This window comes from Eupeodes corollae, chromosome 2 (assembly GCF_945859685.1).
Source record: "Eupeodes corollae chromosome 2, idEupCoro1.1, whole genome shotgun sequence".
Taxonomy (NCBI): Eukaryota; Metazoa; Arthropoda; class Insecta; order Diptera; family Syrphidae; genus Eupeodes; species Eupeodes corollae.
The window spans coordinates 75,170,179-75,196,023 of NC_079148.1; the positions used below are offsets into that span (position 1 = coordinate 75,170,179).

The following is a 25,845-nucleotide window of genomic DNA, read 5'->3' on the forward strand; positions in this document are numbered from 1 at the left end:
GAAATGAAAGACAGCAACAATAACAACAACAAAAAGCAGAAAAAAAACATCTGCAGACGCACACAAATAGTTGGTTATTGATATAAGTATCTATGTGGATACAAACTCAATGCTTCAAAAATTCAGACAAGCTCATCTGTGTTAAGCTATTGAGTTTATTTTCGTTTAATTAATTTAATAGACTTATTTGATTTTCCATTTACCAAGAGGAAATGAAATTCGTCCGAAACTGTGTCGAATAAATTTGGTTAGCTTTAAATGACCGAGATGAGACTGAGGATAGGAGACGGACAGGTAAGTATTGATCCTATTTAGCTGTGTGAGGCATAGGTGGGCCTTTAAATAATTAGGGGTCGTTTTGGGTAGTATTATAAATTAAACTAGAATCAATAATAAACTAGCCCGAATAATATCAATACAAAAAAGAGTCTGGGATGTGACTCACACTGATAACTTCACATCCCATAAGGTTAGGTAAGGTTAGGTTAAAGTTGCTGAAACATTTGGCTACTTTAATGGCCCAATGAGAAACCACATAAAGCTTGAGGCGTGGTATGTCCGCATTAGCCAAAAGTATTAAAATGGGTTGTACTGTGCTATTTCTGTCGAGATCATCAGCCTTTCATTTTCCTGGAAAAATTGAGAATAGCAACCAGGAAAATGAAAATGTTGTTGCACCTTAATTAAAGTTATGGACTGGTAAAGAGAGTTTGTAGAGACCAGAGAGTAGATAGCGGCATTACTATCTAAGAAAATACGAATATCAGGTGTTGATTCCAAGTTTTATTTAAGCCAGGACAACACTACTTTTGTCGCCGAAAGTTCCTCCTGGAACACTCTGCAATTAAAGGGAAGGCGGAATGAGAGACTTAATTTCAGTTGTCCATCAACCTTATCATTTATTTTTGATCCTTCTGTTTAAAAGTGAATTGAATCGAATGCCCTATCCTCCAAGACAGATCTACAGACTGTAGAAATCTGAAAGTTACTGTAGAATTGCAGCTAAAAGAAGGTACAGTCTGTGTGCGTTGGAATTGATTCTAAATACTTAAGCATTATGGAGTGTTTACATCGACCAGCCCAAAGTATTAGTTTGCCTAAGGCGTTTTGAAAAAGTTTTATTTTAGGATGTTAAGATGCTTTCCTGAAACCGTTATAGCCACGTCATCCGCAAAGGCAATCACTTAAACAATTGGCACCTTGCATTGTACCTCTACAAGCAAATCTTTTAGCAAAAAAGTTGCTCAGTTTTGAGTTTATTATTTTGTTAGTCAGCATTTAATAAATTAACTCCCCAAGCGAACCCTCTTCGTGCAGAGATGTTAGTGCAGATGTGATTGCGGATGTGTCGATGTTGTTAAAGGCACCTTAGACGCAAGGAAAGAAAAAATAGTGAGGGAGTATTCGATGGTGCGTACAAGTGTTTGTAACACCGTTTCCACCGATTTACCTTTACAGTAGGCATGTGGAGATATAGAAAAAAGTCTTGTATCAATACTTCCCTTAAATAGATATTAATCAATCTTTCTAAGGTCTTAAGCAGGAATGATAATAGACTTATAGGTCGTATATCTTTTGACTATGCCGAGGGAGTATGGACAGGGTATACACAAACAGCTGTTAAAAATTGCCTCAAAGATTTGTGCAATTATGTCTGAGGCTTTTTTTTATTCGGCGGTATTATGTCGGCTGGTCCTGCAGAATTAATTGGTTCGAAGCTGTTCAGAGCCCATTGTAGCTTGTCTTTTCTTGATCAGACCTTGTAAATATGTTACATTGAAACTGGAAAGAATTTGATTTTTACAAGTTGCGGTTAGCGATTCTTCACTTTAAATTGTCCAGGAGCCATCTGTATTATTCAGAAACCTTGGCATCGCTTGACTGAAAGAATTTTCCGTATCTGGAACCCTTGGAAGTTTCTTCTATCATGCCAGGAAGATCGCATAGAATTCCTTAGTGCCCTCTTTTAACTTCTTAAGGATTCTTAGTAAGAATCCCTGTGAGAAGCTTGTCTTGTGGCTTTGACACGGTAAAAGAGTTTTCTACATTCTCTTCTGAGCGAGTCGAGTTCTGAGGCCCACCATCACAGTTTCCTTTTTCCGTTTAAAAGTATAATTCGACAAACTATTTCTAACGATCTATTCATAGCTAAGGTGAGGTCATTGACTTTATAATCAGGTTCACTAGCTTTTAAAGAAAGACTAAATAGTCCCTGTATGTTACAATACTTATTTGGAGTCGATATTTCTACTAGTTCTTGAGATATTTTATTTCAATTTCGAAAACTTATACACATTAAGATAAGATAACGTGGGCTGATAAGTTAAAATGATCTGACAGATGAGGATCGTCGTATTCTGCCGAAGAGATAGCGAGGTGTCTGTGAAAGTAGGACAATGTCCGAAAATTGAGCATGTTTTCAAATGACAGAATATGATTTGAAATTTCTGAGATGTGATCATATCTTCGAAGTCCAAAAATATAGCGGGCAATATTGTTGAATGCGACTGTAAGTTTTCGTTTACTTTGGTAACTACAAAAAGAACAAATTTTGCATTCATAAGTAAGAACTGGTATTATTAAGGTTTTGACAAGTAAAAGACGCGTTTTCATGGGAGTTTAATGCTGGGACGCAAATAATGGACGCAGGGCTCCATAAGTCTTACCAACTATGGTGTTAATGTCGTTGTTCCATGTTAAAAAACGATTAAATATTATTCTTAAATTTTTAGCCGTCTCAACGAATTCTATCGGAAAGTAAGACAGATCAAGAGATGTTCGGGAAATAACTATACATTTAGCCTTTAAGGGATTTAGTTGAAGCCTATTTGCTGTGGACCAATTCTGAATCCTTTCAAGATCCTCATTTAAGCATTCAATCTAATGCTCAATTAAATGGATAGGAGGTGTCGGTGTACATTGGTTTTAAATTTCTGAACATTGCAATGACAGGGAAAGATAGAGCGTGGCAAGGCGTTCCACATTCGCGTAGTCCGTCTAAAAAAAGAATCTCTGTACTTCATTGTACGTCCGAAGTTGGGCTCAAGGGTAAACTGATGGGCATTCCTAAAAGCGCGGGTATTACAGTTAAATTGTTTAAGTGGAGGAATGCAACTGGCTATTTCACTAGAGCATAGTCCGTTAAAAATTAAATTCATTGAAAAGTTTACTGCGTAATAATGTGTGGTCAACTGAATCGAAAGCTTTCGAAAAATCTAAGAGGACATTGCTGCAACTATGTTTCTTCCGAAAACCAGATTGCATAGGAGTAATTAAATTGTTGGCATTAACATAATTATTTAATTGTTTTTGAATGAGTCTTTCAAAGACTTTAGACAAAAAGGACAAAATAGCAATTGGCCTGAACTCTATCCCTTTGGAATTTTTTGGTATAGGTAAGATTTTTGCTAGCTTCCATTGCATACGCTAGTGACCAGACATGATGATGAAGTTAAAAATATGGGTTAACTTTGGTAGAAGAACAGGCAGACAAATTTTGCGAAATGATGGATGAATATCGTCAATGCCAACGGCTTTTCATTTAATTGAGAGATGATTCACCAACATCGGCAGAGTCGACGAATTGAAAACCGAAACCAGAGATGGTAATTGGTTCTATAGACGCAGGCCCTGCAACTTCATGGTAAGGAGACTATGAAGAACTTGAGGTTTCAGCAGAAGAACTAACAAATCTTTCGTTCAGTATATTTTTATATATTTCAGAGCTGAGACACAGCTGGACATCTAAAAAACGTATTTATATTATAGAGACCTTAAACCGTCGAGAAATGTCAAATTTTCAATTAAAAAAATCGGGCTGATTACAAGAGCTTAATACAGAAAGTTAATAAAAACAAAAATGCATAAGCTAAAATTTAAATAAATAAAATTCAAAAATTATAAATAAATAAAATAAAAAAATAGGGAAATTAAGATTGTGTGAGAATATTTAAAGAAAAGATGATTCCAAATAAGGAAATGTTTTCAATGTATTTGACATGATATCGTTGCCCTATTTTCAAACACACAACAATGATTGGTCTTCAATTTAATGTACTATCAATCACTGCATAATGCATTAAAAAGGCACCTATAGTTGATAAACTAAATAAAAAATCACTGTGATAGTCTCTGAGCATTCTTTGATTATAAAATTCAATTTAATCCAGTTAAATGTCACACACAAAACGAATCCACCCCCCACAAAAGCAAAAACCATCAATCAGCCTATCGTCATTGCCGCCACCAAGCCATTGCAACATTAAAAAAAGAAAATTCGTTCGAAACACCATGAAACAAAAGCAGCAAAATGAAAAAAAAAACAACACTTGATTGCTTAAAAATTCAATCCCATTAAACTAGCTTCACCACAAAACTTTTCCAATAATCCAGCCAATTCGCGTGCAAATTAAAATATAAAAATTACTCACGAAAGGCAGCTTCAAGTCCAAAGTGGATCCTTGTAACTAACTATAACGCTTTTGCAGCTATTTCTGATATTCCAATACAAAATCAATTAAAAAACACTCTTTTTTATGTTCTGAATACTGAATTGAGGAAAAAATAACATCCACCGAACTGAAACAACATGGCTCTCGTTATTTAATTGTCTTTGTCCTTTTGCAACCCTTAAACTAGAACAGAAATTCCTTTCAATAAAACACCTACACATTATTTGTTGTTGTTGTTGTTTATGTGGGTTTTTCGTTTAAGTTGCAACTTGCAGCTTATAATAATAAAATCTATGTGCGGTGTCAAGTGGAATAATTTATTCGTCGCGCACTTTTGCTGTTTGAATCGCCTAGATAGGTATTGTTTACGTGTTAAACTTTTTTGTTGTTGTTTTTATGTTTTAGCCGCCGCTCCGCGCCGCCAATGCCATAACTCTGCTTGGGTATAAAGTTCAAAAAGTTTGTGTATAGTCAACTTTAGTAAAGTGCGATGGCATCTAATAAATTCAAGAATGGTACAATGTAAAGTATAACACCCTTTATGGCATCTGTAGCAGAAATGTACATAAGTAAACATATAAGTTCTTCTATAGGAATACTTTCGACAGCAAAACATTCAGTAAGCACTTTAACTTGAAGCTTGGAGTTAGAAGTAATTAGGAAAGAACAGGGTTTCTTTGCAACAACAACAAAAAAAGTAAATACTTGTGTGTTTTGTTGGATTGTTCGTTCTATGACGCTTGAGGCGAGTTGTAAACCCTTTTGACTTCTTACTTGTTGTTCATTTCTGTTTGTATTGAATTGGCATACAATTTGGATGGAAAAGTCAAGAACAGTGAAATGGACGTAAGTAAAAAAGAAGTATATAATCAATACACAACTAAGGACTTGAAAGTTTTGGGATAAAAGTCATCATTATTAGCTCACAGAAGGATTACAGCTCGAAAGTATGTTCAAGAAGTGTATTATTTAATTGAACGATGAAGAGCTGATAAATATTGACTTCGTTGTATGTTCTTGATTACTTATTCACTTTAAAAACTTGTTTTTAAAACCTCTGGTTAAGTGAATAAGATAGGTACACTTTGTCTAAAAACTCAAATTTTGTTTGTCAAACGAGTAAATTAATGTATAGTGACAAAAATAATTAGATGTTCGACACAGACTCAAAGCAGTCTAAGTTAACGTCTACTATGGTTTCCTTACTGTGATACCTTAACTGCTTGAGTCAATCGCAGGTAGTGTCCTTTCCTTTCGCTGTAAATCAAGTATTTGAGATAACAAGCATGGTTTTTTTAAAAAACGTTCTATTGTTACTAATTTTTTTTAAATGTTACTAATATTATTATTACTATTATTTATTCATCAAGTAGACTATACATAATGCTTATAATAGTAGACTAATTAAAAAAGATAAAATAGTAACAACATGAGGTGGTTTAAAATAAGGTAAATACTTAAAAGCTTTTACCACCTGGATCAAGAATATTTAATTGATACATCACATTTCTTTTAAATAACTGGTTTGACATAGCAGTAATAAAGGGTGATTTTTCAAAAAAAAAATCAGAAAAATGCATGAAATCATTATTTAAATCGATAGTACGGTCCAGATGTTTACCTTGACTGCGCCTCAAATGGTCCATCGGCTTAGTCCAATTTTAGCATACTTTTTCCAACATTTCGGCCGGTATCTCACGAATATGAGCTTTAACATAGCCCCAGAAAAAATTGTCTAAAGGCGTTAAATCGCACGATCTAGGCGGCCAATTGACCGGTCCCGAACGTAAAATAATATGTTCACTGACCTCGCATCTCTGTGCGGCATGTGGCACCGTCTTCTTGAAACCACATGTCATGCAAGTCAAGCTCTTGCATTTTGGGCAAAAACAAGTTGGATATCTCACCATTCACAGTTACGTTACGATTCGCATCATCTTTGAAGAAGTACGGTCCAATAATGCCACCAGCTCATAAACCGCACCAAACTGTGACTGTGACTTTTTCTGGATGCATTGGTAGGTCTTGCAATGCTTCTGGCTGATATTCACTCCAAAATCGACAGTTCTGCTTATTTACGTACCCATTGAGACAAAATGAACATCGTCGCTGAACACAATTTTTCGGAAAAAGTGGATCTTTCCAAGAGCCCATTCAACAAAAATTGTATGGTGCAGTAGGTCGTTCGGTTTTAATTCTTGCACCAGATGTATTTTGAAAGGCATCACACCTAAATCCTTCCCCAAAATGTTCAACGTTGTCCCCAATGTCAACAGAGGCCCAATTGCTTCGAACGCAACGAATCGATAATTGATGGTCATCATTAACACTTACCGATACGGTGCCGTGACATAAGGGTAAGTGACATAAGGGTAAGTGACATAAGACCCATTTTAGAATTTGGCGAAAATTCAACGGTTGGCCTTATGTCTTCATCACCTGAGAAGATTGGAGATGTACCTTAGGGTATTATTCTTGTACATATTTCCAAAGCAGAAGATTAAAAGAGGACATTAATAGCTTTTAATATTTTTATTTTGAGTTGTAATTTTTATAATGAAAGCAAATAACGTCAACAAGTTTGTTTCTTTAAAATGGAATGTCAAACTTATAATGAGAATTATGCGTTTAAGATATTGAGTCCATTGGAGGGCTCCGGAAAAATAGTAATTGCATTTAACATAACGTTTTTTGAGAATTTGATTAAATAAAAAAAAATCACAAACAGAAGCAGGTACATAAACATAGTTATCTTCAAAGATTGTGGTTCGGTAAAAGGGTTCATCTGCGTATCGAGACATGACGAAACTTTTAATTACTGTTTCTGTTTTGAACAAGTCCAAAACATCTTTAGCAGTACAACCTGTTTCGAATTCGCATGAGCTGCTGTCTTACTTTTCCAGATTGAACCCAGTAAAAAATGGCCACAATGAGATGGAAACATTTGGCAAACAAATAAAAAACTCTAAATTAGAAGCTTACCTGTGGAGGGTTCTCACAATCGCTTGAACATACTTCATTGAAGACTTCGTGTATGTCGCTTCATACTGAAATGTTGCAACATTGTTTTTTTAAATTTCATTCATAGTTTTCATTTTATTTTTTAAACTTGCATTGTCTGTATGATTATGATCGGCACTTGATTTCGGGGTCCGAACAAAGTTATCATTGTGTAGGTCGAATACCGCACTTGCGCTACATGCTTTGTTTAATATCAGGTATTATAACAGGTGGCTGCGTACTCTTAAGCCTTCACAAAACTCATAATTATAGATAAATCACTTCGAACATCCATTTTACGCCTTTTTCGTACAAGGCAAGAAGAACTCAAACGAGTAGCTTGGAACTTTCCTGATTATATCTACTTACCATCTGCTGTTACTCTTATCATCATTCTAACGGTAAACACTGCTTTTAGTTATTGAAAAAATATCAAAACAAATTTTGTCTTAAGTCGCAAGAAAATCTGGCCTCATGGCACTTTCTGAAAGCGACATAAGGACAAACGTTGAAATTTCGCCTTATGACGCTTTCGAACTTAAGTCACGGCACCACCGGTACAGCTGCGATATTTTCTTCAGTTCGTACTCCACGTAAGCCTGTTGGTCGTTTAATGTCCAAAAGTGTAAATTTAGTCACATAGCCCTTTTAGTCGCTTCATTGGGTCGATTAAACTGACCATAAAATTTAGGAAGTGCGCGATAAACTTTATTAACAGAGCACGCATTTTGATAAGAAAGCGATAAACAAGCGTTTTTCGTTCGTAATGTAATTCATGGTTAATTTATAGACCAAATAGAAGATGTTTGACAGTGACAAAAAACACGAAAATTGCGGCAGCTGTTTAAACCAGTGTTGCGAAAAAGATAATAGCTAAAAATCACCCTTTATAAAGCCTTGAGTGTAAAAGGGTCAGAAAATTCTTTGGAATTATGAATTATAAAACCAAGTAAGGAGATAGCTTTGGATACAATGAGGTTGACGTGGAGAGAAAAAGTTAGTTTCGGATCCAATATCCTTTTTTGGAAAACATTTGAAGATTGATACCAAGATTATATAATCACATGTTGACACATTAAGATGTAACTAGTGTGTAGATGTAGAACACCAGCTAACTTAACTATCGAAATCGTTTTGAAGAAGAATTTGATCAGATGCTAATTTATTACATTTTAGCAATTGAATGTCCTCAGTAAACATAAGGCAAAGAGAAGATTTAATATTTTGAAGAATATCATTCGAAAAAAGAAGAAAAAGTAAAGGTCCAAGGTGGCTTCCTTAGGGAACGTCATAGGGCACAGATGTTGGAAGTGTTAAGACGAATTTACGGTAGCATATTTTGTTGAATCTATCAAAAAAGATTCTAACCATAAAATAAACTCGAATAAAAACCTAAAGCTGATATTTAAGCTATTAAGATGTCTTGATTGACTCTATCGAAAGCTATAGAAAAATCAGTGTAAATAAATTGAAAACCATGTTCAAAATTACTTGTTATTCTCATTGCATAGAATGGTTTGATTAGTTGCTGTCGATCTTCTTCCAGAGACAAAACGGCGAAATAAGGTGTTTGATTATTAAAGTTATCTTATTTTAAAGGATTTTTTCTAATAACTTCGCAGTCGTAGATAGCTTATTTTTGGGACGATATGGTTGGTGAAATCTTGCTTGGGTCCCATTCCAATCTTTAATAAATGACCAGTTCTCAAGGATTCATCAAAAAGTCACGTTAAAGGTTCTAAAAGAGCAGCAATGCAAGATTTCAAGAAAATTGGTCAAATTCCATCAATACCTGATTTCTTATCACATGTGGTTTTTTCAACATCTAAGATTAAGGAACTGATACTGACATAATTCACTGGGGTGATTGGAAGAAAACGAACAAGTGTAATTGAAGAAGAGCAAAAAGAATAAAAACAATTTGAAAACATATTACTTATATCATTAGGGTCCCTATAATTAGTTCCTGAGTTGAGTAGTGCATGCAGTTGGGAATCCCATTTCAGCTCTTTTTACTATTGATAAAGCACCAAAGCACTTGCTATTTTTCTTGAGATTAGATTTAGTGTGATAGAATTTATTTAGAACATCGAATTCCTTCTGAAGTCGCAAATATTTTTTTTTTGAAATTATTGGATTTTCGAAAGAATTAAAATGTTTTATTCTTTTTATTTGATAAGCTGCAAAGTCTTTAAGGTTTGTTCAGATGTTTATTGAGAAACTTGAACAAGTAATTAGATTGTGTATTAACTGATTTTAGTAAAGCGTTTGACAAGATGCGCCATAAACACACACATCTATAATTTGTTTCTTGAATTTGATTTCATCATACTTAAAAAATAGTCAATATTGTGTAATATTGTGTAATCAAAAATGTTACGAACAAAAAATGATTTTATCTTCTTGATACTTTTATCTCTCAAATTAAATTCGTTCATCCAATTTGTAAAAATATTATTGGTAATTTTAAAGTTTTTAAGAATAATTCAATTGACAATTTTTTTAATCCAACACGAAAACCTACAAACTTTTAAGTAGTGGGGGTTGCATCTCAGCCTCTTTTTATGATATTATTTTTGTTGCAATTGTCAAGCAACAAACCACTTTGTTTATTCAGTGGTGCGCTTGCAACATAATCTATTCTGAATTTAAAAATCCAGATATTCAATTAAAAAAAAAATAAAATAAATATTTGAATTTTTCCCCACAAATGTATTTATTATTTCAAATTTTCTGGAACAATTTTTTTATCTCAAGGAAAGTAGAAGCTAAACTTAATTTACAAATCAAATACACACAACTCGCAAACTAATCAAAATCATTCTTAAACTAATATTTGATATCATTTAACATTCTTATTCTCATTGCCTTTCCTGATTTCGCTCTAATTATATCCCACATCCGCTAGATTAAACACAAAATTAAATTAAACAGTACGTACCTATAAAGACGTCACCAGAAAACATTACGAAATCACTGCACCGCATCGCTTCTTTCGAATCGTCAACAAGGATAAGAAACGTCGCTGTCGCCATCGCTGACGATGACATTATCTTCGCTTGTTGGGTCCTCCTTGCTTATATGTCTATTTTGTCCGTCTTCACATTAATTTACAAGGATAATCAAGACACGATTATCTTAAACTGAAACTCCTTGACAAAATACGAGTACATGTATATCAACATATAATATTAAAGTTATAACGGGTACCGCATTTCCGGCAAACTCAGCTAAAATCCTTTCAAACATTTGGATATATTGTATCTTATCTACATAATATCATCAGTAGGTAAACAAAACACACAAAAATGAAGGCCTCTACTTCTAACCTAAAAAAAGTTGTAGTACATTAGACTGATTCAATCCAAAAAAAACGCTTAATGCGCGGATTCGGTTCAAAATCTTTATTTCCAAGTTCGAAGTCAATCGACCTAATGTTCTAGGCTTTATGTGCCAGGACATGAAGAAAGACGAAAAAATCTTCTAAGATTTATTTGCGTCATTTTTTGAGAATGTTTATGTGGATCATTCACCTGTTATTATTCCAGACAGTTTTAATTATCCTTTATCTGTTTCCAACTTACATTTTTTTTTTGTCATAAGAAGACTTTAGGGAAGTGATTTTAAATGTTAATTCAAGTCCAACTCTAGGTCCGGATAGTGTTAGTTGAACCTCCTTAAATTATTTACAATTTGACTCTTTCAAAAGCTAGTTTTTTAAAGATGACTGGAAGTTTTCGTTTATAAATCTCATTTTCAAATTGGGTCAAAAACATAAAATTGAGAATTATCGTGTAATCACCAAACTTTCTGCTATACCGAAGCTTTTTGAAAAAACAAAATTTATTTTCATGTTAAAGAATTTATTTCTCCATGTCAACATGGAATCGTAAGTGATAGATTTAGTACAACTTATTTGTCACTTTTTACTCAGCATTTCTCAAATGATTTAGACTCTGGTTTTTTAGGTTGATGTAATTTATACTAATTTTCGAAAAGCGTTTGACAGTATTTGTATACCACTTCTTGTTAAAAAACTCAATAGATTCGGTTTTCATTCAAATTTTCGGAAGTGGATTTCAAACTGTTTGGTTAGTAGAAAACAAGTTGTGAACATTTTGAACTCGCTGTCAACATAAACAATATATGTACCATCTGGTGTTCCACAAGGGAGCCATCTTGGTCCATTGCTGTTTTTGATTTTCATAAATGAATTACCATTATACTTGAATTTTACAGTTGGTGTATTATTTGCGGATGATTTTAAAATAGTTGCAACTGTTAAAAGCATCAATGATTGTGTATAAATACAGATTAATGTTGATACTATAAGTCTTTTTCTCGATGTCATACTATTATTAATTATAATTATAATATTTCAAACGTCGCGACGCGTCGTTTTATGCAGAGTTTCGGAGATAAGAACCTCGGTGTAATATTCAATGATAAATTAAATTCTCTGGGCGTATGGATTATGGTATTCCTAAAGCGATATATGCAAAAAAAACCGTCTTTTGTACGTCCTTATTTGGAATAGGCTTCAGTTGTATGGGATTCTCATTATACAGTTTAAAAAAATCGTATTGAGAAAGTTCAAATGTCTTTTACAAAATTTTGTAGTTCGACAACTTAAATGGAATTTAGATTCAATGCCTTGGTATTCTACAATCTGAACTCTTTAGAAAAAACATAAAAACCTGTCTTAATATAATGAGTGTTAACTTTAACCATTAACCAGGCATTTAAATTGAATACACCAATACAAAAAATTGTAGAGCCTTTTTTTAAAGATGGTTCGAATTCCTTTTAGGAAAAGTCACATTCATGATTTACATTCTAAAGGTTCTTTGGTTGTAAAACCAAGACCCCAAAAAGTCAAGAGCACCAATATAATTTGTTAATTAAAATAGAATAACGCGTTGAGCGACCTCAAAATATGAATCCTTCATTTCACCTAGCTCTACCAAAAATCTGTAGTTGCATTGAAAATCGGGGAAATTTTGAATCAGTCTAATGTAAGAGTACTATGGTATGTAAGTACGTGCAAACCTACAGTTGTGATAATTTTTTTCTTTTTAAATGAATTTGCTTTATTTTACTGAGAAAATGCATAGAATACTTTTGGGCGGGTTCTGTTGTTCTTTGTTTATTTGATTATATTAAAACACATGCAAAGACCGAAGCAGCAAGCCCATCAGGAAAATGGCTTTAACGCGTGCCTTGACGTTTATTAAACTTAATGAAAGTTTATGTTGACCCAGTGTGAATGACTTTTTGTTGTTGACGGAAGCAGAAAGTATAAGAATGGTTGTAATGCTGAATGTGTTTTAACTTAACTTTTATGTCGAAGTCGAACAGTGCTGTGAAAAAGATGGATTTTTTGTATAAAATTTTCAAAACTTTCGTAGTCACACGCTGATATTTATAACTATGTTAAATGTTTGTATGTTTTGAGGTCAATTATCAAAAATTCAATTTAAATTTCTTTCTTATTCTATTTTTTAAACTACACTTTTGTTAAGAATCGTTGTTTAAAATTGTCTGCACATTATTGTTAAAAGCTACAGCAGGACATTTATACAAGCTATGGAAGACAGGAGTACGTTGATCTAATAAAGAAGACAAAAAATGTGTGCAAATACAGTAAAGTGAAGTGGCGCTGGTTAAATATTTGACTTGAGAGTTAAACGGTTGACACAAGGATTGAAACAGTTGAAATAATTTTATTTAGAAATTACAGTGTGGATATTTATAGACAGAGTTTTTGCTCACGTTGGTGATGGCGGCTATTTTGGACAGACCTTACAATAATTTAAGTCTTATATAGGAACATATTTAAAAATAGGGCATGGTTTTTGTTTAAACTACGTATTTTTAAAATAACATTAAATAAACCCCAATAAAAATATAAGAAAAATAAATTCTTATTATCTGAGCTAAAAATTTGTGTCCATAGAATTGCTTAGGACAGACATTTAAAAATATGGGGTTTATTTTCTGAAGAAGGTCTTGGAAGGTTAAGGTATTTATATATGTGATTGTGTAACTATAGTCTACAGATTCGAACTTTTTTTTAAAATTTGTAACAATAGATTTAAATGAGGCTTTAGAAAATTATAACTTGTGAGACTTTTGGTTTGAGGGATGACATTTTGTGGTTGTCTTTGAAATTTAATGAAATGTAATTTTTGCCAAATCAACGTTTGTAATACAAAGTTTTATTAATTTTTGTGTTGTTAATAACCAGTTGCTAAAAAAAATCAAGATTTAATAAAGTCCTCCAATTTATTTTAAACAAATTTGTTTGTGTGTTTACCCATTATATTTAAATCAGGGCATTTAAAGAACGCTATACCACTCATTAAATGATCTTTATCTTCTTTTTACTTGCGGCATATAGGAACTATATAGAAAGTACTAGCTGGTTTACCCGGCTTCACCCGGGAGGTATTCAACTATTTTATATACAAAAATGAATATGAAAAATGTATTAATTTATATAGGTATAATCTCTGTACATATTTCTATAACGGTTATAATACTTCCTTGTAAACAATATTTTTTATTCTTTGGTGAGGCGCATACACATAGGATAAAACAGGGATTTCTGATGTCAAGGCCATCAACCTTAGTAATCATCGGTATCCTGGAAATGAAAACGACTTGACCTTGGGCTGAGCCGGAAAGAATTTTAGCTTCAATCACCTTCCTCTGCATAGTTACTATCCGTAATCTAGTACCATTGCATAATTTCGGTGCATTTAAATTCTTCATAAGTATTATTATAGCCCCAATTTTCAAGTCCGCTTTTTTCGGAGGAAGTCCTGATGAATTCTATTGGAATATCAGTGGCATTATCTTGATCAGTCAGATTATCAACAGAAAAATACGTTTGTTGATGGACCTGAAACATTGAAAGAATTGTATTATTTATGCTTGTAACAGAATCGTTTTTAGGTGCTACAATCACTCGTTCGCGTAACCAATCATCCGTTATCTCTTTGGGCGATTTGCTGGTAAACATCAGCTATTAATTCGTCTTGTCAAGTGAAGCTAGTTGCAAATGTTGGTTCTATTAGTACTTCACCATCATCATTATTTAAAATTTTTCCATTTCCTATATCCAACAGAGTTCTTGAAAATTATGCTGCATTATTATCACCACCCAAATGTACGGGCATATTTGTGGTCAATCTTAAAAGTTTGACAGAAACCTACAGAAAAGACGATTTTAGAAAAGCATTTATTTCATCACACTTGGCACAACTGACAATGTTTGCCGAAAATCACCAGCAAACAGTATCACAACACATTCCATCGGACGTTCATTAGCTCTAAAATCTCTAAGTGTACAATCTAGAGCTTCAGGTCCACCTTTATTTATCGTAGTGGATTCGTCCCACACAATGAACGTCGTTTCTTTATGCAATTTTTAATGAAACACACGTCATATCAAGAAAATGTTTAGAATCTCGATGAAAATGATTCAAAAGACTTTATAATGGTTCCGGTGGATCAGCAATTTTTACCAATAAAACTTTTTCTCCTGAACAGCAGAAACCTGGTGTTTCCTTATGCCATTTGAATGAAATAGAAATAGCACTTGGTATTCATATTTCCTATCAGGACGTCAGATCAGTGAATCAGTGATATTTGGAATTTATATGTATAGATAGCAAATTATTTACTAACATTATCGGACTTTATTTATGCCTAAAACGTGCTCCGTGATATCCTCTTTCATTTAAGAAAAACTTCATGACAATTGGATAAGAAGTTTCGAAGCCAAACCGTAACAAAGATTTCCTCTTTTTATTTAAGTTTTAAATATATATTCATACAAAATTTTGAACTCCCGACTTCAATCAAACATGACATCACGATGGTAGAGAAGTCGATTAAAAGTGGGTCTCCCGATTTCGTCCTTCTATCTGTCAGTCCTTGCCCCTACAGCCCAAACCAATAGGTTGATTGTCCTGACACTTGGAAATTAAGATTTTAAGCCGATTTGTGTTAGGTGTTCTTATCATTTTGTTTTAAGACTAAAAATAACAGCAGTCACCATAAAATTTGTTGGTCAAACAATAGATTTTTATAACTTTTTTTTTTCTAACTTGGCTTTTTTCGATATAAAAACAATTATTTTTCTATTACTCCAAAAAAAAAACCGTTTCTTTTGTTTTTGAAGTTCTCTCAAGAACTAATGAACCGATTTCAATAATTTAATTTTAATTTTTCTGCATCCTAACACTATTTGAAGATTAAAAATGTCTTTGGTCTTGAAACTAATAAGAGCCGATGGTGATGAAATTGCTCTAATTATTACTGTTGCAGCAAAATAAAATTGTAAATATTTGTTATAGTTTTTCAACGAAGGAAGCTTAATAAAAGAAAGCTTTTGATAATAAGGGGGCAGAATATTTCCACTTAATTCAAGAAAAAAAGGAAGACAAAAACGGAAAAACTTTTCTGTATCGCTAAATTGTCATTTCATGTATGGGCATATTCCAGAATTGGCCTCACAAATGAAACAAAAAGGAGCTTGAAAAATGACGGAAATTGCCACCAAATCTCATAATGAAACCAAGGACTGTATTTTATTTTTAACAACGAATGTTTTGTAAATGTGAGTTTCGAGTCTTAAACTAAATCCAGGTCAATAAGAACAGATACTCGAACGGCTAATTTGAGAAAGCACTTTTTATGACAAGAATTACTATTGGAGGATTTGTCAATTCCCATAAATTTCCGCAAAAAGTTTTTTGATCAATTTAACTGAAAACTCCAGTTCACTGACATCTTAATTAATTATTGTAAGAAATATTGACACATTGCTAGGAAAATAAAAACTTCCATTTATAACAAGTTGTAAATAGATAAATGATTAATACTTCCCTTTTAAAATTATGGTCTAAGTACTTCAAAAAAGAAATCAAGTTCATTGACCGAATATGTAATCACTGAATACCTAATAATACTTTATGTTGAACCGTCATCTTAAACATTACGTAACTTTAACATACCTTAATTATAGTTTTTGTATATGAGGCTTTTAAGCAAATTATCTTTGATGCGATATAATTAAATAAAAAAATCAGACGTACTGTTGCTGCTGCCATTATAGCTGAAGTATGAGCTCCACAAATAGCGCATATATCATTCATGTTTCATTCATCGCACTTGCAAAAGTACATATATTATAAAACATCAACAATCCGACAATTATTATTTCATTATGGCCATAAGCACGTCTATCAAAATCCACCCTTTGTGTCGTGTCGTTTGTGTTTAAACAAATACAAACCAATTGAAAAACAGAAACAGCAACAGCTGAGCTGACCATATCATCCCCTTGGCGCTCAATTAAAAGCGAAAATACACATCTATTGTGTGAGAGCAGTTTTTCACACTTTTCACACTAATTTGCAGTCTTGTGTCGGACATTTTAAAACATCACGCAATAAAAATGATAAGCTTGGAAGTATAGCATTTGTGCGTGTCCATCATTCGATTCATCGTCAGCGTCGTCGTCTTCGTCTGTCGTTCTTTTTTTCCGCCCTGCGCTGCCGTTGGTTAGTGTCGTTCCCTTTTGAACAAGATTGTAGTCGGGAAATGCCATTGCTTTCCGGACGCACCATTCATTTTTTCACTTTTTTGTGATGAAGCTACTAATCTACAATACCAAAAATCGAATTAACTTCGAAGCAAAGTCGTCCTGTCTTGTCGAGCGATCGACGAAAGACCGATTCGATGCACGAACTCACAAACCACAAGACCTTTGATTTTATATACCTTCTTCAGGCATTGCTGACAACATCTTAAGATTCATTTTGCAATCCACAATGATGATGATGATGATTCTCACTCATGCGGCTATTAATTAATTTCAAATCAAAGCCACTAAAGAACATGAGCTGGCATTTTGTTCTGTCAGCCGTGCCGTGAAAATCTACCAAAATGAAGGACTACATAGCGAGATACTCATTGCGATGTACAAGCGCTAGTTGCGCTAGCATGTTTCTTGATGTTTGTCTAGCTGAATGTGACCAACAAGAACAACTGCGAAAATGCGCGTTCTGAAAGATTTAAAAAATACTTAGACAAATAAATGTGCTTTAGCGCACAGAAATCTTGAATTATTATTGAAAAATGAGAAAATAAATAAATATAATAAGAAAAGACAAGTCGGCACGAGCACAGGGACATGGAGGACAACCATGCCCATGCCTATGCCCATGCCCATGCCCAACCCAAGACTATATCATCAAAAGGTAGTTCGAGAGAGTTTATTTGAATTATTTGGTTTCTCTGTCATTCGTGTCCTCCTATATTGGGACAAATATAAGCTGCAGCGTTAACTTACAGTGTGTTGGGAAGAGCAAGTTTGAAAAGTTTACTTTCGAATTAAATTATTTCATTTAATCTGGAAAAAGGAAAAAGAAAAACAAGACAATTTTATTTCAAAGCCATAACTTTTGCGCATTTATAAATAAGTTTTATTACCAACAATGTATATTCAAATATTGTCCACTTTAGCCGTTAATCTTTGCTTTCATCTCTTTAAGTCAGATAGTGCTTAGTTGGACAAAAACTAGTGGTTGCGGAACGATATTCGTTAGGTTTTGGCCGCAGTAGAGATTAAAATTGTATGAGACCCAAAATGTAACTCCAACTGGTTTTCAGTGATTCTTCTGATATTTCAACAAGGTCAGTTGATTTTTGAGGTATTGTTTTGTTTTTCGAACTTCTTTGACTAATTTACATCTAATAAATTCATATTTTTCATAGAGTCGAAGGCCTTATGCATTGCTTTAAGTGCACACTTCGAGCTTAAACAATCTCTTAATCCACAACATCGAAAAAAAAATGTTTGAAAACCAAAACACATCCAAGTGTTTTTTCTTTTAAATAAAACTCAAACCATTTGAGATATCTCAAAAAATGTATCATCGGTTTGAAGTACAATGAAAACATGAATGAAACGAAACTTGGTTCGTTGGGGCAATGCGATCACGTTAGCAGCGGTCGATTCGTTGTACCCAATTTTTGAATCATCTTCATGGATTTTAGCAATATAATATTATCTAAAAGATAAGGCAAATCATACATACAAAAAAAAACAGCAATGGATCAAAGTGACTCCCATGAGGTACACCAGAATTGACTTTAAATTGACATGAAGTGTTACTCCAGAACAATATCTTTAATATATGATGAAATCCACAAAACGAAACGGTCGTTAAGTCCAGTTTTATTTAGTTTATCAAAAAGAATTGCATGACTTAATTTGTCGAACGCTTTGCTAAAGTCTGAAAAGATATAATAGACTTGGGAGTTTTTCGAATGCATTAAAATGAAAAAGATAATTGTAATAAATTAGTAATTGTAGATTTTTGTTTCACGTATAACTGAAGAACAATTTAATTTAAAAAATTCATGTCACATACAAGGGATTTAAAAAGTCGCTATGATTATTTTTAGAACCTTCTTTATGGACTGTCGTTGAATGTCTTTAAAGAAGACATAAGACACGTATTTTTTCAACATAGATAATGGTATTGCATCGGGACCAAGACTAAAACATTTATTCAGCTTTAAAAAATGTATTGAAAATACGTCACGAAAAATTGATTGATGTAAGAGACCGTATTCTTGTGTGTTAGAAGAAATAAGAACAGACGAGCTTGCAGAAGAAAATTCTTCAAGGAAGTTTTATAATAATAATATGCGAAAATGTTCGTAATTGACTCTGGAAGATGGCATGAAGAATTTTGAGAGGTCATACTAGCTGGATATTCGTCAAATTTACGTTTACTATTAAAGTATCTCCACGATACGGTGGCCAATCGACTGTTCTATTTCTTGAGATAACACACGCATCAAACTTAATTTATTGATTGTAACGTGTGTTGTGGCACCATCTATTTGAAACCACATTTGTTGCAAGTCCATATCATACTATTCGGGATAAAAATAATCTCTTATCATGGCGCAACAAAGCTGGTTATCCACATGAAAAGTGAAGATTGTTATTTTCGAAGAAAAAATATGGCCCAATGACCACCAAACAATTATTTTTTGAAAAATAGGTGATGATTCATGAATCAAATGTGATTTTCATCCTTACAGTAACGCACGCATATTGACGAATCCATTGAGCCGAAAATAAGCTTCGTAGCTAACAAAAATATTCTCTTAAAATTGCGGTAGCCTACTCCGAATTTAGGTAGAATTGTTTTTATAACTTGCGGGTGTTGCTCATTCGCAGCCCTTACGATAATGAATATATGGAGTTTACTGAATAAATTGACAATGAAAGTTCAATTATTATTGAAAGGGTTCGTTCACAAACTAAATTCAAATTCATAAAGTCCCTATTGGAAAACCCGATACAAAACAAACGAGTCAACATTGAAAAACATGATTCTTCAAAGTTTTATACTCTTTTTTTTTTATGGAAAAGTCAATTTTTTAACATTATCCTTTGAAGTGATCTCTAAGTATACTGCACTACTCACATCGTTTAAAACAAAAATTTGAGTTTATCATAAACCCCTTCTTCCCAAAACTACTGTACAAAAAAAAACTAAATGTTAATTCTTAAATTGCTTGTGCACAAATAGTTACCAAAAATAAATTTTCTATATCTAGGTATCTAAAAGAAATAAATAAAAACATTAAAAAAAATCGAATGAAAATACAAATTTAATTGAAAATTAGTATCTTACCCCGTGCACTGAAGCGACCATGGATGCACCGGCAAGCTGCACCGGCTGCCGCCATCGAGGAGCAAAGCAAGAAACATCCATCCAGTTGTAGATTGGAATCAATTGCTACCGTGTTCATCATCATCGTTCTGCTGCTGCATCATTTTGTATAAAATTTGCATCAGAGTTGAACGGATGCTTGTGCTGGGTGCTTCTGCTACTGGGCCCTTCCTCATCGACTTTGGTCTTGTTGTCGGTGCTGTGGTATACTACGCGTAGTGTCACTTCGGGTTAAAATTCACCCCTTACAATATCGACCGCCAATTTTCTACTTAAATATTGTGCTTCTCCGCCGTGCCTCGCTCGCGTCCTTGTATCTTGGAATCTTGTGCTTAGATATCTGTTTGGCCATTTGATTGAATCTCCTTAAAAACAGCTAAAATTTGCAAGTCGATATTATAATTTTAGCTCCCGTGAAAATGTGGTCCGATTATTGAATATTTTCGGTAGAGGTTTTTGTTTTTCTCAAGAGTTGGCTGATATTGGTAGTCTTGGTGCAAACTATCATCAAGAGTAAAGAAGAGGAAGTGTGCTAAAGTGCTATTTAATAAATTATCTGATCGTTGTGCAATTAGTTTTACTACAACAATACCAACGGGGCGTGTCGAAAAATAAAATTACAAAGATTACACCAACAAAAAAAAGCAACTACGAACGCAACCGCAGCTGTTGTGGCTATAAAAATTTACGCGCGCGTGTGTTTTTCGTATTTTAATGCCGTGCAGCACAATGTTCAACGGCTATTACATGAGTAATGAGTCGAATAAATGTCAATTATTCGCCAAAAGCCGACACTTTTTGATTCGTGCTCTTGGAGTAAGTTTTCAAATAGGAAGCGAGGAAGGGGGGCATGAACACAAAATTTCTTCTCTCATTGAATATATGGAAGATTTTAGTGTTTTTAAAACACAGAGTGTTTCAATTCGGTTGCATGTTATGTTATGTGTGTTGTATGTTATTTATGGTTTTAAAATGAAGTGCCAGCGAAAATAATTGCGGTAATGTTTTTGCGTGACTGAATTGAATTGCTTTTCTTTTATACTCAACTACTTGCTATCACTAATTTGTGAGGTAATAGGTACAAAAATTATGTTATTAACCATGTATTTCTGTGGGTGTGTAGGTACGTTCGGGATATCCTTTTTCATCGTCCATATCTTAATCTCATGAACAAATTAAAGTTTGACTTCAATATGATTTCATTCTATTTTAAATTTTGTTGTTAACTTAAGATAGTGGGCTTAAAAAATCCAATCTGTATCTTTTTTATATAAGAAATAAAAACTTTCAAAAAATTCTACAAAAAATTATATTCGATAAAAAATCTCAGGAACAAAAACCGGACTTTGCAATAAAAGTTATTATATCATTTGCAAAATATTATTGCTAACTTTAGTAACTTTTTTAGTCTATTCAATTGACAACTTTTTTTTACAAAAGAGAAAAAACTGTTAGGAAAGCAATGGTTTCGACTAAGAGAGCAAAGAAAGATATTGACTTAAAATTTTGTACCTCACACATATTGTTTTCAACATTTTGTTTAAGTTTACACAAATCGACAGAAGAAAAGGGAGTTAGCAGTGTAGGTCGCATCTAGGGTGATCAGATATAGAGGTATTTCTTCTTCCAAAAACGATTTTGGATATCGTCCCATTCCAGAACTTTGTTAAAATTCATCCAAAAAAGCAATTAAATTCATCCAGAGAATCACACCAGCTCTGAAGATATTTTAAGCACCTAGCATAAACCTCATTTAAATTGTGTTCAATGATTAAAACTTCATTTCTATTTCCACCATCAGCGACAATTTTTTTTTATTTCTTTAACTTTGAATGGCATACATTTCTCAGATATTCTTTCCTTAAATACTTTACTGGACAATGTTATTTTCTCTAATGTTTTCAGTAGTTCGTTATAAAAATACATAAGCGAGTGAAAAAACCACGGATATGCTTCACTGATATCGTTTTCAATTTTTTTTTAAGAAGTAATGGTGGATTATCCATAGAAAGAAAATAAATTTTCGATCCCTCGAACATTTGCATAATTCTTTCAACGTCAGGGAAAAGCGATAACCAACGTGTTTTAGAATGGCTAAGAAGCTTTTTATGTTCAAGTTGCACAGGCTCGGCAAAGCTTTTAAGTTTTTCCGATCGAACTGTATAAAGGGAAAAAATGATTTTATATTTTCATGACTACGCTATCTACATCTTAAGATACCCATCAAATCCGAATTAAATGTTGTTATGCGAAATATGAGCAGGACAATTGATTCCAATCAAATTCGATAAACCATTAATTTTTAGCTTATAAAACACAATATTCTTGCTAGCGCGTTCGAAGCCACCAAAATTTGTGTTACAATAATCTCAAGACATTGCAATGCACTTTGATGATAAATGTAATTTCTTTAAATTTGATAACAAGTAGTTGGATATGGTATCTGATGTTTAATCCTTTATTGCTTGGATGTGAACAACGTTTATATTAACGCAATTATTAAGTAGGTTTGATTAATTTCAACTTATACTAATATTTATCTAAAATATTACCTAAATCAATCTTAAAATATTGCAATAATATAGGAAATATTTGTCTTCATTAGCATCGGTAAAAATCACAATTCAGTGATAAGGGTGCTAAGACATTGATGAAAATTGCTTTTGTCTTTGCGTGTGCGCTGGAAATATCTTTAGCGATTTTTGAATCCGGCAAAATACACTATAAGAATTTGTGGCTGCAGTCAACAGATCGGAATCCAAAGTGGTGAACTACAGTATGATAAGCTGAGGCACCCTCAGCTGCAGATACTTGGTCATCAAATTTGGAATTTCTTGAAATAAGAGATTCCGTAACTTCTTTGCAAAAACTCGCAGATTTAATGTTGTGTGTATGTTTTTCGGTAAGAAAATGTTGATCAAGATCTCTTTTTCCCTTGTTTGCTACCGGAAACGACGAATTAGAAGTAGCACAAAAGACAATAATATGGAGTTTGTATCGTACTGTTCAAACATCGGATATTTCTTTTGGAGGTCATTGTGCATTTGGGCTTTCGCTTTTTGTTTTAATTATCACAAGAACTTTCACCTTTCAAAACACGAAGAGATTTGTACTAACACAATTTATACGATTTAAAAGTTATGTTTCTTGCTGAGCTGTCAAATGACGGAGTACGTTCGATTAGTAGAAAAGAACAGATGGCGCTCTAACTGGGTTCTGGAATGAGTGAGTTCAAGTCAACTTTTTGTGATGAAAACTCTTTTAAGGCTGTCTTCACACCTAAATTATTTTTTAATAAAAATCGAAAAAATGAGAAAAACCGAGAGAGAGAAAAAAGGGCAAAAGTTTCTTAGGTCAAAAAGAGAACATGTACCATAAAGAGGACGCCTGGTCAGCCTAGTAGCATCCCATCCTGGTTTTGCATCATGTTTTTTCAAAACTGTGATTGTTTGGGATAATTGAAAAGGTTTTCACGATCGAATTGAAACCACAGCAGGTCGTTGTGGCTACATGAAGTGTTGAATTCCCAATATAATCTCATAAAGCGCTTTTTGAAACTGCTCTTGGATTTTTTGTGGGACAACGATACTCGTATTATGTTGCTTGGATATCGTCGATTAATGGCATAAGAAAAAGATTCTTTTTTTTAAAGTTTCAAAACTCAGCAAAAAAAAAGAATACAGGATTTAAAAAGTTTATTTAAGCAGATTTAACAAGCTATTCGATCTAAATAATGAGGTAATTGAAAATTTAAAATTTTACATCATCTGTATAGATTAGCGATAAAGATTTTTTTTAAAACAGGAGGCAAATCATACATACAAAAAAAAAAAAAAACAATGGACCCAAGTGACTCCCTTGAGGTACACCAGACTTGGATTTAAATTTAAATGAAGGGTTACTCGAAACATAAAACTATAATATCTATCTTAAAATATGACAAAGATCCAGAGATTCTTCATTAAGAATATCTGTAAAGATTCAAACGACTTGAGAGTGTTTTTCGAATGCATAAAAAAAGTAGAGAATTGTAATAAATTAGTAATTGTAGATGATTTTCACAAACAGAAGAACAATAAAATAAAATCGTGTCACAGCCATTTAATGCAAACAATTTAAAGATAACAGACAAGAAGAATCTTTTTTATTAACTGGGGTTAGGTATGAATATTTCCAAAGGTCGGGTAAGAACATTTCGGAGACTCGCTGAAAAGAAGGAACATAAGACATTTTTTTACATAAATGATGGTATTCCATCAGGACCAGGACTGAAACACTAATTTAATATTTATTCAAAAAATTGTCACGTATTCTTTGATGCAAGGTGACTGTGTTCTTGTATGTTAGAAATATTAAATAAGTTGCTTTTAGAAGCGAAAATCCTCAAGGCCAATCTTAAAACAATCTTCGAAAATGTTCGAAATTGACGAAATTGGCTTGAAAAATGTTTATAAAAAGTCATGCTTGTCCAAAACATATGGACCTTCGATTTTGGACAGCGCTCAGTATTACAAATAAATTAAGAGTCCAAAAATTTAAATATTTCATAAAGTTGTATTACAGTTCTTGGTAAACTCTAATCCCCTCAGAACTCTAAGCGTCTCATCACTCTTAGCTATCTAAGACATTTTTAACGATTTGAATATTTAATATCATAAATCCTTAGGTATGAAACGTATATTGGAAATGACAATACGGATTTGAATCTTTACTTAATATTCGTATTTATTTACTTTATTCACTCATTTATACCCTGTTAAAATACAAACAATAAAGTCCTTGATACTAAAACCATCTTGATGTTCTTATAATACAACATGTGTTCTGTAATAATCATCAAAATCATTGCTTAATGTCTCTTTAACCAATGAGCCCTTAACTTTACAAGTAGCCTGTATGGTTAAGCGGTAAAATTGAAGATTGAAGTGTGTATTCTCTTGAAATAAAAAGTGATTGTTGAAGTTTTGCTTGCTTAAATTGCCAAATGTGTCAGTTGCAATTTTATAACATGAACATTTCTTCTTATTTTCTAAAATTTTCTTTTTTTTTTCTGCTCATTGTTGATTATGCATTTAACGAGATGAGAGTCTCTGAAAAATGTATGTAGCATAAATCCATAACACTTAAGCGAACTGCTAAATTGAAGACGTAATTAAAATCTTGTGTTAAGGTATGGTTATTGTTTTCTGCTAGGATCTTTAATAGGAACATCAAATAGGACAAGTGATGTAGTGTTGTTACATAATGAAAAAAATTAATATTTTTGAGCCATTTAGAAGCTTAAAAATAGCTAAATGGACTTAAAAAATACCTTATAGCTAGGTTATCTCGGAAAGCCAAAATGTCTCAATAAATTTAGAACAAAGTTTTGCATTTAGCAAGTGGAAAGTTTCGTGCTATTCGATTGAAAGATCTAAAAAGAAAAACCGTTTTCCATGCAAAACAATTGAATCTGACCTGAAATATGCTAATTTGTTGACTGCACTTTTAAAATTTGTGATTTTAAGCTTGAATTTCTGATAAGTTTTGTTTTTATTTCAAAATAAGATATCGGCAACAAAAAAAAAAAATAAAGGATGAAAATTCGACTGCAATTTAATTTACTTTTCAGCCTTCTGGCTTACTTT

At 33.0% G+C, this 25,845-nt stretch overlaps 1 protein-coding gene across 12 annotated transcripts in view; it reads left to right on the forward strand.

Annotated features, from left to right (window-relative positions):
- The window catches only part of LOC129946479 (double-stranded RNA-specific editase Adar), a 242,494-nt gene that overhangs the window by 86,549 nt on the left and 130,100 nt on the right, over positions 1-25,845 (forward strand). For 2 of the 12 annotated variants that reach the window (XM_056056677.1, XM_056056684.1), the window contains exon 1: positions 20,832-21,034. The exons of the other annotated variants lie outside the window; for them this stretch is intronic. In XM_056056677.1, coding sequence (XP_055912652.1) covers positions 20,933-21,034 — 102 coding nt within the window. In that variant the 5' untranslated portion in view covers positions 20,832-20,932. Of the gene's footprint in view, positions 1-20,831; positions 21,035-25,845 lie in introns of those variants that run through there. 12 annotated transcript variants of the gene reach the window in all.